At 63.2% G+C, this 14,440-nt stretch overlaps 1 protein-coding gene across 1 annotated transcript; it reads right to left on the reverse strand.

The window, feature by feature from the left end:
- Positions 1–551: 551 nt before the first annotated feature.
- EMC10 (ER membrane protein complex subunit 10) lies at positions 552–9,340 on the reverse strand (the record flags this gene model as incomplete). Its single annotated transcript, XM_032677226.1, has 5 exons — positions 9,216–9,340; positions 5,701–5,758; positions 4,032–4,144; positions 2,669–2,773; positions 552–790 (listed from the first exon to the last, which is right to left on the reverse strand). Coding segments are annotated over exons 1-5 (626 nt in total), but the record flags the coding sequence as incomplete, so codon positions are not given.
- Positions 9,341–14,440: the final 5,100 nt, after the last annotated feature.

Consider the following 14,440-nt stretch of genomic DNA (forward strand, 5'->3'; position numbering starts at 1 on the left):
TCCACTGTCCCCGTGTCACCCACGTGGTCACAGGCAGGGGCTGTCTCAGGGTCACCAAGGTGTTGAAGAGCTCCAGGTCCCTGTGTCCCCCCCTGTCCCCCTGTCCCTGTGTCCCCCCCATGTCCCCCCGTGTCCCCCTGTCCCTGTGTCCCCCCATGTCCTCCTGTCCCTGTGTCCCCCCATGTTCCCGTGCCCCCCCCGTGTCCCCCCATGTCCCCCCCTGTCCCCGTGTCACCCCCGTGGCCACAGGCAGGGGTTGTCTCAGGGCCACCGAGGTGTTGAAGAGCTCCATGTCCCTGTGTCACCCTGTGTCCCCTCATGTCCTCTCATGTCCCCATGTCCCCCCATATCCCCCTATGTCCCCGTGTCCCTGTGTCCCCCCCATGTCCCCCCACGTCCCCGTGTCCCCCCATGTCCCCCTGTGTCCCCCCCCGTCCCCCTGTCCCCCCGTCCCTGTGTCCCCCCATGTCCCCCTGTCCCTGTGTCCCCCCATGTCCCCCCGTGTCCCCCCCATCCCTGTGTCCCCCCATGTCCCCCTGTCCCCCTGTCCCCGTGTCCCCCCCATGTCCCCCTGTCCCCATGTCCCCCCCCGTCCCCGTGTCACCCACGTGGCCGCGGGCAGGGGCTGTCTCAGGGCCACCGAGGTGTTGAAGAGCTCCAGCTCCGCGTCCTCCACCTCTGTCCCCCGGCAGGTCCCCGGCAGTGCCACCACCCCCAGGGCCACCACGTTCCCGGCCACGTCCACGTGCAGGGTCAGCTGGTCCGACAGGCGCGACTCCAGCAGGGCACACTGGGGACAGGGACACAGTGACATGGTGACACTGGGGACAGGGACACGGTGACACGGGGGACATGGGGACACTGGGGACAGGGACACGGTGACATGGAGACACTGGGGACACTGGGGACAGGGACACAGTGACATGGAGACACTGGGGACAGGGACACGGTGACATGGTGACACTGGGGACACTGGGGACAGGGACACGGTGACACGGGGGACATGGGGACACTGGGGACAGGGACACGGTGACATGGTGACACTGGGGACACTGGGGACAGGGACACAGTGACACGGGGGACATGGGCACACTGGGGACAGGGACATGGTGACATGGAGACATGGGGACACAGGGCACACTGGGGACAGGGACACGGTGACATGAGGGACATGGGAACACAGGGCACACTGGGGACAGGGACACGGTGACACAGGGTACACTGGGGACAGGGACATGGTGACATGGGGGACACGGGACACAGGGCACACTGGGGACAGGGACACGGTGACACGGGGGACACAGGGCACAGTGGGGACAGGGACACGGTGACACAGGGACACAGGGCACACTGGGGACAGGTACATGGGGACACAGGGCACATTGGGGACAGGGACATGGTGACACAGGGTACACTGGGGACAGGGACACGGTGACACAGGGACACAGGGCACACTGGGGACAGGTACATGGGGACACAGGGCACATTGGGGACAGGGACATGGTGACACAGGGTACACTGGGGACAGGGACATGGTGACATGGGGACACAGTGACACAGGGGACATGGGGACACAGGGCACAATGGGGACAGGGACACGGTGACACGGGGACACAGGGACAGGGGACACAGGGACAGGGGACACAGGGGACACCGGGACAGGGGACACGGTGACATGGGGGACATGGGGACAGGGGACACAGGGACATGGGGACAGGGGACACAGGGCACACTGAGGACAGGGACACAGTGACACGGGGGACATGGGGACACTGGGGACAGGGACATGGTGACATGGGGGACATGGGGACAGTGGGGACAGGGACACGGTGACATGGTGACACAGGGCACACTGGGGACAGGGACATGGTGACACAGGGCACACTGGGGACAGGGACATGGTGACACAGGGCACACAGGGACATGGTGACACAGGGGACATGGGGACACAGGGCACAATGGGGACAGGGACACGGTGACACGGGGACACAGGGGACACCGGGACAGGGGACACGGTGACATGGGGGACATGGGGACAGGGGACACAGGGACATGGGGACAGGGGACACAGGGCACACTGAGGACAGGGACATGGTGACATGGGGGACAGGGGACACAGGGACACGGTGACATGGGGGACAGGGACACAGGGACACAGTGACATGGTGACACAGGGCACACTGGGGACAGGGGACACGGTGACACGGGGGACACGGGGACAGGAGACACAGGGACATGGGGGACACCGGGACAGGGGACACAGGGGATACTGGGGACAGGGACACGGTGACACGAGGGACATGGGGGGACATGAGGGGACATGGGATGATGGGCACAAAGGCCACAGGGACATGGGGGGGGCATGGGATGATGGGGGGACACAGAGGGACGGGGGGGACACAGGGTGACAGGGGGCACTGAGGGGACACAGGGGGGGATATGGGGGTGACAGGGGGCACTGAGGGGACACAGGGCGGACACGGGGTGACAGGGGGCACTGAGGGGACACAGGGGGGGACACGGGGTGACAGGGGGCACTGAGGGGACACAGGGCGGACACGGGGTGACAGGGGGCACTGAGGGGACACAGGGGGGGACACGGGGTGACAGGGGGCACTGAGGGGACTCAGGGGGCCCGGGGGGGGTCCCGGGTGTCCCCCCCACTCACCGCCCGCACGAAGGACGTGACGAAGCCAGGCCCCTCCTCCTCGCCGGGGGCCGGGGGCCTGCGGGGCACTCGCACACGGTACAGCCCATCCCGGGCTGCCACCTCCTGGGGACAGGGACAGTGTCACAGTGTCACCCCAAACCCACACACAGTACAGCCCGTCCCGGGCTGCCACCTCCTGGGGACAGGGACAGTGTCACAGTGTCACAGTGTCAGGCACAGGGACACCCCAAACCCGCACATGGTACAGCCCGTCCCGGGCTGCCACCTCCTGGGGACAGGCATAGTGTCACAATGTCACCCACAGTGTCACCCACAGGGACACACACAGTGTCACAGTGTCACATACAGTGTCACAGAGTCACCCACAGGGACACACACAGTGTCACAGTGTCACACACAGTGTCACCCACAGGGACACCCCAAACCCGCACGTGGTACAGCCCATCCCGGGTCGTCACCTCCTGGGGACAGGGACAGTGTCACCCACAGTGTCACACCTGGTGTCACCCTCACTGTCACACAGTGTCACACACAGTGTCACCCCCGATGTCACACACAGTGTCACACACACAGTGTCACCCCCAGTGCCACACCCAGTGTCACACCCAGTGTCACACCCAGTGCCACACCCGGTGTCACCCCCAGTGTCATCCCCAGTGTCACACCCAGTGTCACACCCAGTGTCACACCCGGTGTCACCCCCAGTGTCATCCCCAGTGTCACACCCAGTGCCACATCTGGTGTCACACCCAGTGCCACACCCGGTGTCACCCCCAGTGTCACCCCCAGTGTCACACACAGTGTCACACACAGTGTCACACCCAGTGCCACACCCGGTGTCACCCCCAGTGTCACACACAGTGCCACACAGTGTCACACACAGTGTCACACACAGTGCCACACAGTGTCACACACAGTGTCACCCTCAGTGTCACCCCCAGTGCCACCCCCAGTGCCACCCTTGGTGTCACATACAGTGCCACCCTCACTGTCACCCCCAGTGTCACCCAGCATCACACACAGTTTCACCCCCAGTGTCACCCCCAGTGGCACCCAGCATCACACATATGACACAGTGTCACCCCCAGTGCCACCCCCAGTGTCACACACAGTGTCAGCCCCGGTGTCACACACAGTGTCACCCCCAGTGTCACCCCCAGCATCACACACAGCGTCACACACAGTGTCACACACACAGTGTCACCCCCAGCATCACACACAGTGTCACCCCCAGTGTCACCCCTGGCATCACACACAGTGTCACACACACAGCGTCACCCCTGGCATCACACACAGTGCCACCCCCAGTGTCACCCGGTGTCACCCCAGTGTCACCCCAGTGCCCCCCCATCCCCCTCACCCTGAGCCGGGCTCTGTCCTCGTCCCCGAGGGGTTTCTGTGCCAGGGCCAGCGCGGGCTCGGGGCCGGGGCTCAGTGACAGGGTCCCCCTGCGCCGGAACCGCGGGGTGTCATCTGTGGGGACACGGCATTGGGGACAGCCCTGTCACCACGGCCCCACTGCCACCCCTGTCCCAGTGTCACCCAGGGACCCCCTGCCGGGGCATCATCTGTGGGGACACGGCATTGGGGACACCCCTGTCACCACAGTCACACTGCCACTTCTGTCCCAGTGTCACCCAGGGTCCCCCTGTGCCGGAACCGCGGGGCGTCATCTGTGGGGACACGGCATTGGGGACACCCCTGTCACCACGGCCCCACTGCCACCCCTGTCCCAGTGTCACCCAGTGTCCCCCTGCACCGGAACCGTGGGGTGTCATCTGTGGGGACATGGCACTGGGGACACCCCTGTCACCCCATCCCACTGCCACCCCCAGACCAGTGCCCTCAGTGCCACCCCCATGTCCCCAGTGTCGCCCCCCCCATCCCCAGTGTCCCCTCACCCAGCCTGAAGGAGTGCTCAGTGTCCCCCCCATGTCCCCCATGTCCCCAGTGTCCCCAATGTCCCCTCACCCAGCTCAAAGGAGTGCTCAGTGTCCCCCCCAGTGTCCCCAGTGTCCCCCCATGTCCCCAATGTCCCCAATGTCCCCCTGTCCCCTCACCCAGCTCGAAGGAGTGCACAGTGTCCCTCCCATGTCCCCAATGTCCCCCTGTCCCCTCACCCAGCTTGGAGTGCTCAGTGTCCCCCCCAGTGTCCCCAGTGTCTCCCCATGTCCCCAATGTCCCCAGTGTCCCCCTGTCCCCTCACCCAGCTCGAAGGAGTGCACAGTGTCCCTCCCATGTCCCCAATGTCCCCAGTGTCCCCAATGTCCCCTCACCCAGCTTGAAGGAGTGCTCCAGTGTCCCCCCATGTCCCCAATGTCCCCAGTGTCCCTCTCATGTCCTCAGTGTCCCCAGTGTCCCCTGTCCCCTCACCCAGCTGAAAGGAGTGCTCAGTGTCCCCCCATGTCCCCAGTATCCCCAGTGTCCCCTGTCCCCTCACCCAGCTCAAAGGAGTGCTCCAGTGTCCCCCCAATGTCCCCAGTGTCCCCCTGTCCCCTCACCCAGCTCGAAGGAGTGCTCAGTGTCCCTCCATGTCCCCAATGTCCCCAGTGTCCCCAATGTCCCCAGTGTCCCCCGATGTCCCCAGTGTCCCCTCACCCAGTTCGAAGGAGTGCTCCAGTGTCCCCCCATGTCCCCAGTGTCCCTCCCATGTCCCCAATGTCCCCCCATGTCCCCAGTGTCCCTCCATGTCCCCAGTGTCCCTCCATGTCCCCAATGTCCCTCCCATGTCCCCAATGTCCCTCCCATGTCCCCAATGTCCCCCCATGTCCCCAGTGTCCCCAGTGTCCCTCCACGTCCCCAGTGTCCCTCCCATGTCCCCAGTGTCTCCAGTGTCCCCAATGTCCCCTCACCCAGCTCGAAGGAGTGCTCCAGTGTCCCTCCATGTCCCCAATGTCCCTCCCATGTACCCAATGTCCCCAATGTCCCCAGTGTCCCCAGTGTCCCCCTGTCCCCTCACCCAGCTCAAAGGAGTGCTCAGTGTCCCTCCCATGTCCCCAGTGGCCCCAATGTCCCCAGTGTCCCCTCACCCAGCTCGAAGGAGTGCTCCAGGCTCAGGCTCACCCGGCAGCTCTCGCTGTCACCAGGCTGGGGGGACACAAGGAGGGGACACAAGGGGGTGACACCGGGATGGGGACATCGTCCCCTCATTAATATTAATGAGCCGGTGACCACACCCATGAATATTAACGTAGACCCAGGGCAGCGACACCGACCCTCCCTCATCAATATTAATGAGATAGTGATTATCATCACCTAATAAACAGGCTTTTGAATATTAATGAGATGCAACAGATTCTGCCCCATCTGTGATGACCCAGTTGTGAATATTAATGAGTTGGCACTAATTAATACACCTGTAGGGTGTGCATCTCATTAATATTAATGAGCACAACAGAACAGTACTCAGTCCTCATGAATATTAATGACAGCATGGCAGGTAGGACCGCCTCTCATTAATATTAATGAGTCATTGCTCCAATCCCTTCTGCCTATTAAGGACCTAAAGCATTCATTAATATTAATGTACTAATCAATGCAATAATTAATAACAGTAATAACGCCTCATTAATATTAATGAGTCATTGCTCCAACCCCTTTTGCCTATGAAGGACAAGAAGTATTCATTAATATTTATATAATAATCAAAGTAATAATTATTAACAGCAATAATCTCTCATTAATATTAATGAGTTACTGCTCCAACCCCCCCTTATGGCTATTAAGGCAGTAAAGCATTCATTAATATTGCTATAATAATAATAATAATAATAATAATAATAATAATAATAATAATAATAATCCCTCATTAATATTAATGAGGCACCACTGCAGAGCCCCAGCTCCCAAATGAATATTAACAATCTGACATTAGTTTAAACCACCCCTCATCAATAATAATGTATAAACGATTAATATTAATAATAATTAATAATATTATTAACAACTAAAAAGACTATCAACAATTGATAAGGACGGATCCTCATTAATAATAATGAGATCACTGCACTGACTGCCCCGCCCCCTCATGAATATTGATGAGAACAAACGAGTCACCTCCCCCCCCCCCCCCGGGGGTCCCAAGGGGTGACTGGGGGGTCTCAGAGGGTCTTGGGGATGATTGGGGGGGTCCCAGGAGGGACAGGGGGGGCCCTGGCGGTGACTGAGGGGGTCTCCAGGGTTTACTGGGGGGTCCCAGGGGTGACTGAGGGGGTACTGGGATGACAAGGAGGAGTTCTGGGGGTGACTGGGGGGGTCCCGAGGGATGACTGGGGGGTCTCAGAGGGTCTTGAGGATGATTGGGGGGGGTCCAGAGGGGACTGGGGGAGCCCAGGGGGGCCCTGAGGGTGACTGGGGGGGCCCTGGGGGTGACTGAGGGAGTCTCCAGGGTTTACTGGGGGGTCCCAGGGGGGACTGGGGGGTCCCTGGGATGACAAGGAGGAGTTCTGGGGGTGACTGGGGGGGTCTCAGGGGTGACTGGGGGTACTGGGATGACCAGGAGGAGTTCTGGGGGTGACTGGGGGGGTCTCAGGGGTGACTGGGGGTTCTGGGATGACCAGGAGGAGTTCTGGGGGGGACTGGGGGGTCCCGAGGGGTGACTGGGGGGTCCTGGGATGACCAGGAGTTCTGGGGGTGACTGGGGGGTCTCAGGTGTGACTGGGGGGTCCTGGGATGACCAGGAGGAGTTCTGGGAGGGACTGGGGGGTCTCAGGGGTGACTGGGGGGTCCCTGGGATGACAAGGAGGAGTTCTGGGGGGACTGGAGGGTCCCAAGGGGTGACTGGGGGTCCCTGGGACGACCGGGAGGAGTTCTGGGAGGGACTGGGGGGCCCTGGGGATGACAGGGAGGGGTTCCAGGGGTGACTGGGGGTACTGGGATGACCAGGAGGAGTTGCAGGGGGGGACTGGGGGGTCTCAGGGGTGACTGGGGGGTCCCTGGGATGACAAGGAGGAGTTCTGGGAGGGACTGGGGGGTCTCAGGGGTGACTGGGGGGGGGTTCCCTGGGATGACCGGAAGGAGTTCCAGAGGTGACTGGGGGTACTGGGATGACCAGGAGGAGTTGCAGGGGGGGACTGGGGGGGTCCCAGGGGTGACTGGGGGGCCCTGGGGATGACAGGGAGGAGTTCCAGAGGGGAAGTGGGGGGGGTCTCAGGGGTGACTGGGGGGTCCCTGGGATGACCGGGAGGAGTTCCAGGGGGGACTGGGGGGGGGTCCCGGGGATGACTGAGAGGAGTTCCAGGGGATACTGGGGGGGTCTCAGGGGTGACTGGCAGGTACTGGGATGACAAGGAGGAGTTCTGGGGGTGACTGGAGGGTCCCAGGGGTGATTGGAGGGGGTCCCTGGGACGACAGGGAGGAGTTCTGGGGGTGACTGGGGGGTCTCAGAGGTGACTGGGGGCTCCCGGGGATGACTGAGAGGAGTTCCAGGGGATACTGGGGGGTCCCAAGGGGTGACTGGGGGGGTCCCTGGGATGACCGGGAGGAGTTCCAGGGGGGACTGGGGGGGGGTCTCAGGGGTGACTGGGGGTACTGGGATGACCAGGAGGAGTTGCAGTGGGGGACTGGGGGGTCCCGAGGGGTGACTGGGGGGTCCTGGGACGACTGGGAGGAGTTCTGGGAGGGACTGGGGGGTCCCAGGGGTGACTGGGGGGCCCTGAGGATGACAAGGAGGAGTTCCAGGGGGACTGGGGGGTCCCAGGGGTGACTGGGGGGTCCTGGGATGACAAGGAGGAGTTCTGGGAGGGAATGGGGGGTCCCAGGGGTGACTGGGGGGGTTCCAGGGATGACCGGGAGGAGTTCTGGGGGTGACTGGGGGGGTCTCGGGGGTGACTGGGGGGCCCTGGGGATGACTGGGAGGAGTTCCGGGGGTGACTGGGGGGTCCCAGGGGTGACTAGAGGGGTACTGGGATGACCAGGAAGAGTTCCAGGGGGGACTGGGGGGGGTCTCAGAGGTGACTGGGGGTACTGGGATGACCGGGAGGAGTTCTGGGGGTGACTGGAGGGTCTCAGTGGTGACTGGGGGGGTACTGGGATGACCAGGAGTTCTGGGGGTGACTGGAGGGGGTCTCAGGGGTGACTGGGGGGTCCTGGGGATGACAGGGAGGAGTTCCAGGGGGGACTGGGGGGGTCTCGGGGGTGACTGGGGGGTCCTGGGGATGACCGGGAGGAGTTCCGAGAGGGACTGGAGGGTCCCAGGGGGGACTGGTGGTACTGGGATGACAAGGAGGAGTTCCGGGGATACTGGGGGGTCCTGAGGGGTGACTGGGGGGTCTCGGAGGGTCTTGAGGATGATGGAGGGGGAGTCCCGGGGGTGACCGGGGGCGTCCCGGGGGTTACTGGGGAGGTCCAGGAGGTGACTTGGGGGGTCCTGGCGGTGCCGGGGGGGGCCGCAGGGGTGACTGAGGGGGGGTCCCGGGTGGTCCAGGGGGAGACTGGGGGGGGAGAGGGGGCACTGTCCGGCCTGGGGGTCCCTGGGCTGGGGGAGACCCGCACTGGCCCCTCCCCTGGCAGCCCCCCCGGTCCCAGAACCCCCCCCCGTGCTCACCCTGCTCCCGGGGCCGGTGCCGGGGCCTCCCCGGCAGGTCCCGCCGCCCCCTCCCAGCGCCGCCCCCGCCACGAGCAGCGTCAGCAGCGGGACCCTCAGCGCGGCCGCCATCTTGGGCCGCGGGGCACGGCGGGAACGGGGCGGGGCCACCGCGGGAACGAGGCGAGAATGGGGCGGGGCAGTGAGGGGAATGGGGCGGGGTCAACGGGGGGCGGGGCCACGGGGTAATGGAGCTGTCTTGCATGGAATGGGGCGGGGCCAGGGCCGGGGGGCGGAGCTACGGCGAAATGGGGAGGGAGGGGGCGTGGCTACACAAAGGGTAGGGGCGGGCTGGGAAGGGGCGGGGCCACGGGAAAGGTCGGGGGAGGGGCCAGAGCGAAGGGGCGGGGCTACCCGCTGAATAGGCGTGGCTACGCGAAGAGGGCGTGGCCATCGCGGGTCTCCCCGCTCTCCCCCCGCCTCTCCCCCTCCTCCCATCGCAGGGACCCCCAGGACGGAGCCCCGAGGGCTGTGTGACACCGCAAACACGAGGGGCTGTGCAGCCCCGAGGGCTGTGTGACACCGCAAACACGAGGGGCTGTGCAGCACCGAGGGCTGTGTGACACCGCAAACACGAGGGGCTGTGCAGCACCGAGGGCTGTGTGACACCGCAAACACGAGGGGCTGTGCAGCACCGAGGGCTGTGTGACACCGCAAACACGAGGGGCTGTGCAGCACCGAGGGCTGTGCACTGAGGGTTGTGCACCGAGGGTTGTGCAGCACTGGGGGTTGTGCACCGAGGGCTGTGCACCGAGGGTTGTGCACTGAGGGTTCTGCACTGAGGTTGTGCACTGAGGGCTGTGTGACACCGCAAGCACGAGGGGCTGTGCAGCACCGAGGGTTGTGCACTGAGGGTTGTGCAGCACCAAGGGCTGTGTGACGCCGAGGGTTGTGCACTGAGGGCTGTGCACCGAGGGTTGTGCAGCACCGAGGGTTGTGCACTGAGGGCTGTGTGACACCGCAAGCACGAGGGGCTGTGCAGCACCGAGGGCTGTGCACTGAGGGTTGCGCACTGAGGGTTGTGCAGCACTGGGGGTTGTGCAGCACTGAGGGCTGTGCACCGAGGGTTGTACAGCACCGAGGGCTGTGCACCAAGGGTTGTGCACTGAGGGTTGTGTGACACCGCAAGCACGAGGGGCTGTGCAGCACTGAGGGTTGTACACTGAGGGTTGTGCACCGAGGGTTGTGCAGCACCGAGGGCTGTGCACTGAGGGTTGTGCACTAAGGGCTGTGCACTGAGGGCTGTGCACTGAGGACTGTGCACTGAGGGTTGTGCAGCACCCAGGAAGCACCGACTGTGCACCGCAGGTGGTTTGTGCGGCGGGAGGAGGATGCGCAGCCCCATCCTGCCCCTGCACCAGATCCGAGCAGCCCCGAGCACCCCGGGCTGTGCCCTCGGGATGTGCTGACTGTGCCCCACAGGTTGTACCCTCGGGATGAGCTGACTGTGCCCCACAGGTTGTGCCCTCGGGATGTGCTGACTGTGCCCCACAGGTTGTGCCCTCGGGATGTGCTGACTGTGCCCCACAGGTTGTGCCCTGGGATGTTCTGACTGTGCCCCACAGGTTGTGCCCCAGGGATGTGCTGACTGTGCCCCACAGGTTGTGCCCCCATGGGTGTGCTGACTGTGCCCCACAGGTTGTGCCCTGGGATGTTCTGACTGTGTCCCACAGGTTGTGCCCTTGGGATGTTCTGACTGTGCCCCACAGGTTGTGCCCTTGGGATGTTCTGACTGTGTCCCACAGGTTGTGCCCTTGGGATGTTCTGACTGTGTCCCACAGGTTGTGCCCCCAGGGGTGTGCTGACTGTGCCCCACAGGTTGTGCCCTTGGGATGTTCTGACTGTGCCCCACAGGTTGTGCCCCCGGGATGTGCAGACTGTGCCCCACAGGTTGTGCCCCTGGGATGAGCTGACTGTGCCCCACAGGTTGTGCCCCCAGGGGTGTGCTGACTGTGCCCCACAGGTTGTGCCCCCGGGATGAGCTGACTGTGCCCCACAGGTTGTGCCCCCGGGATGTGCAGCCCCATCCACCCCCATCAACCCCTACAGAGCCCCCACTGCCCCCTCGTCCCCTACAAAGTCCCCTTGTCCCCCATGATGTCCCCATGGCCCCATCAGCCCCTATGGAGGCCCCCACTACCCCTCTGTCCCCTAAAAAGTCCCCTTGTCCCCTATGGTGTCCCCATGACCTCTATGGTGCCCCCATGACCTCTATGATGCCCCCATGTCCCCTGTGGTGTCCCCGTGTCCCCATCATCCCTTATGGAGCCCCCCATTACCCCTCTGTCCCCTAAAAAGTCCCCTTGTCCCCTGGGGTGTCCCCATGACCTCTATGATGCCCCCATGTCCCCTGTGGTGTCCCCGTGTCCCCATCATCCCTTATGGAGCCCCCCATTACCCCTCTGTCCCCTAAAAAGTCCCCTTGTCCCCTGGGGTGTCCCCATGACCTCTATGGTGTCCCCATGTCCCCTATGGTGTCCCCTTGTCCCCTATGGTGTCCCCATGACCACTATGGTGTCCCATGTTCTCTATGGTGTCCCCCTGTCCTCTGTGGTGTCCCTATGTCCCCTACGGTGTCCCCATGACCTCTATGGTGTCCCCATGACCCCATCATCCCTTATGGAGCCCCCCACTACCCCTCTGTCCCCTACAAAGTCCCGATGTCCTCTAGGATGTCCCCTTGTCCTCCCTGGTGTTCCCATGTTCCCTATGGTGTCCCCATGACCTCTATGGTGTTCCCATGTCCCCTGGGATGTCCCCATGTCCCCTATGGTGTGCCCTTGTCCTCTATGGTGTCCCCTTGTCCTCCCTGGTGTCCCCATGTCCCCTATGGTGTCCCCTTGTCCTCTATGGTGTTCCCTTGTCCTCCCTGGTGTCCCCATGTCCCCTATGGTGTGCCCTTGTCCTCTATGGTGTCCCCATGTCCTCTGTGGTGTCCCCATGTCCCCTATGGTGTCCCCATGACCTCTGTGGTATCCCCATGACCTCTATGGTGTTCCCATGTCCCCTGGGGTGTCCCCATGTCCCCTTGTGGGGTGTGCCCTTGTCCTCTATGGTGTCCCCTTGTCCTCCCTGGTGTCCCCATGTCCCCTATGGTGTTCCCTTGTCCTCTATGGTGTCCCCACGACCTCCACAGTGTCCCCACATCCCCTGGGGTGTCCCCATGACCCCATCATCCCTTATGGAGCCCCCCACTACCCCTCTGTCCCCTACAAAGTCCCGATGTCCTCTAGGATGTCCCCTTGTCCTCCCTGGTGTCCCCATGTCCCCCCTGGTGTCCCCATGTCCCCTATGGTGTCCCCATGATCTCTGTGGTGTCCCCATGACCTCTATGGTGTTCCCATATCCCCTGGGGTGTCCCCATGACCTCTATGGTGTCCCCATGTCCCCTATGGTGTGCCCTTGTCCTCTATGGTGTCCCCTTGTCCTCCCTGGTGTCCCCATGTCCCCTATGGTGTTCCCTTGTCCTCTATGGTGCCCCCATGACCTCTATGGTGTCCCTATGTCCCCTATGGTGTCCCCTTGTCCCCTATGGTGTCCCTATGACCACTATGGTGTCCCATGTCCCCTGGGGTGTCCCCATGTCCCCTGTGGTGTCCCCATGACCTCTATGGTGTCCCATGTCCCCTGGGGTGTCCCCATGCCCCCTATGGTGTCCCCTTGTCCTCCCTGGTGTCCCCATGTCCCCTATGGTGTCCTCCTGTCCCCTATGGTGTCCCCATGACCTCTATGGTGTCCCCATGTCCCCTGTGGTGTCCCCGTGTCCCCATCATCCCTTATGGAGCCCCCCACTACCCCTCTGTCCCCTAAAAAGTCCCCTTGTCCCCTGCGGTGTCCCCATGACCTCTACAGTGTCCCCATGACCACTATGGTGTCCCATGTCCTCTATGGTGTCCCCCTGTCCTCTGTGGTGTCCCCATGACCTCTGTGTTGTCCCCATGTCCCCATCATCCCTTATGGAGCCCCCCACTACCCCTCTGTCCCCTAAAAAGTCCCCTTGACCCCTGGGGTGTCCCCATGACCTCTACAGTGTCCCCATGCCCCCTATGGTGTCCCCATGACCACTATGGTGTCCCATGTCCCCTGGGGTGTCCCCATGTCCCCTGTGGTGTCCCCATGTCCCCTGTGGTGTCCCCTTGTCCTCTATGGTGTCCCCATGTCCCCTATGGTGTTCCCTTGTCCTCCCTGGTGTCCCCTTGTCCTCCCTGGTGTCCCCATGTCCCCTATGGTGTTCCCTTGTCCTCTATGGTGTCCCCACGACCTCCACAGTGTCCCCACATCCCCTGGGGTGTCCCCATGACCCCATCATCCCTTATGGAGCCCCCCCCCAACCCCCTTGTCCCCTACAAAGTCCCCCCAACCCCGACGATGACCCCACCCCACCGGTGTCCCCTCCTGTGTCCCCTAGAATGTCCCCACAACCCCCCCCCCCACGTGTCCCCCTCCCCCCCCTCCGGGGAAATCCCGAGCCGGGCTCTCAGAAAGGACTTTTTTAACCAAAAAAAGAGGGAGGAGGGGGCAGGGGGTGGTCCGGGGGGCACCCCTGGGCGGGGGGCGGGCGCTCAGGTGGGGCACCCGAACAGGGTCATGGCCTCGGAGAACTGGACGAAGTCCTGGCAGAGGGGCTGGAGCTCGGGGTCCTGGCACTGCCCCTCCGAGGGCCAGCGCTCCAGCCATGTGTCCTTCCCGATGAGGTACGAGAAGCTGGGACACGGGGGGGACACGGGGGGGACACGGGGGGGACACAGGGACAATGGGGACAATGGGGACAATGGGGACATGGTCACTGGGGGTGGCACGCAGGGACACTGGCGAGGTTCCCGTGTCCCCACGAGCCCCAGCTGTGTCCCCACGCGTGTGCCCACAATCCCCTGTCCCCACTGTCCTCACATCCCCACGTCCCCTGTCCCCCCATCCCCGGTGTCCCCCTGTGTCCCTGTGTCCCATGTCCCCGTGTCCACTGTTCCCATATCCCCATGATCCCGAGGGTCTCCAGTTGTCCCTGGGGGTCCCAAGTGTCCCAGGAGTCCCTGAGTGTCCCAGGTGTCTCCGAGGGTCCCAGATATCCAGCTCCTGGGGGCTCCCAGGGGTCCCTGAGGGTCCCAGATGTCCCTGGGGGTCCCTGAGGGTCTGGCTCGTGTCCCCCCAGCCCTTCCCGTCCGAGGAGTGCGTTGGGGACGAGGACA

Source organism: Chiroxiphia lanceolata (genome assembly GCF_009829145.1).
Source record: "Chiroxiphia lanceolata isolate bChiLan1 chromosome W unlocalized genomic scaffold, bChiLan1.pri scaffold_60_arrow_ctg1, whole genome shotgun sequence".
Taxonomy (NCBI): domain Eukaryota; kingdom Metazoa; phylum Chordata; class Aves; order Passeriformes; family Pipridae; genus Chiroxiphia; species Chiroxiphia lanceolata.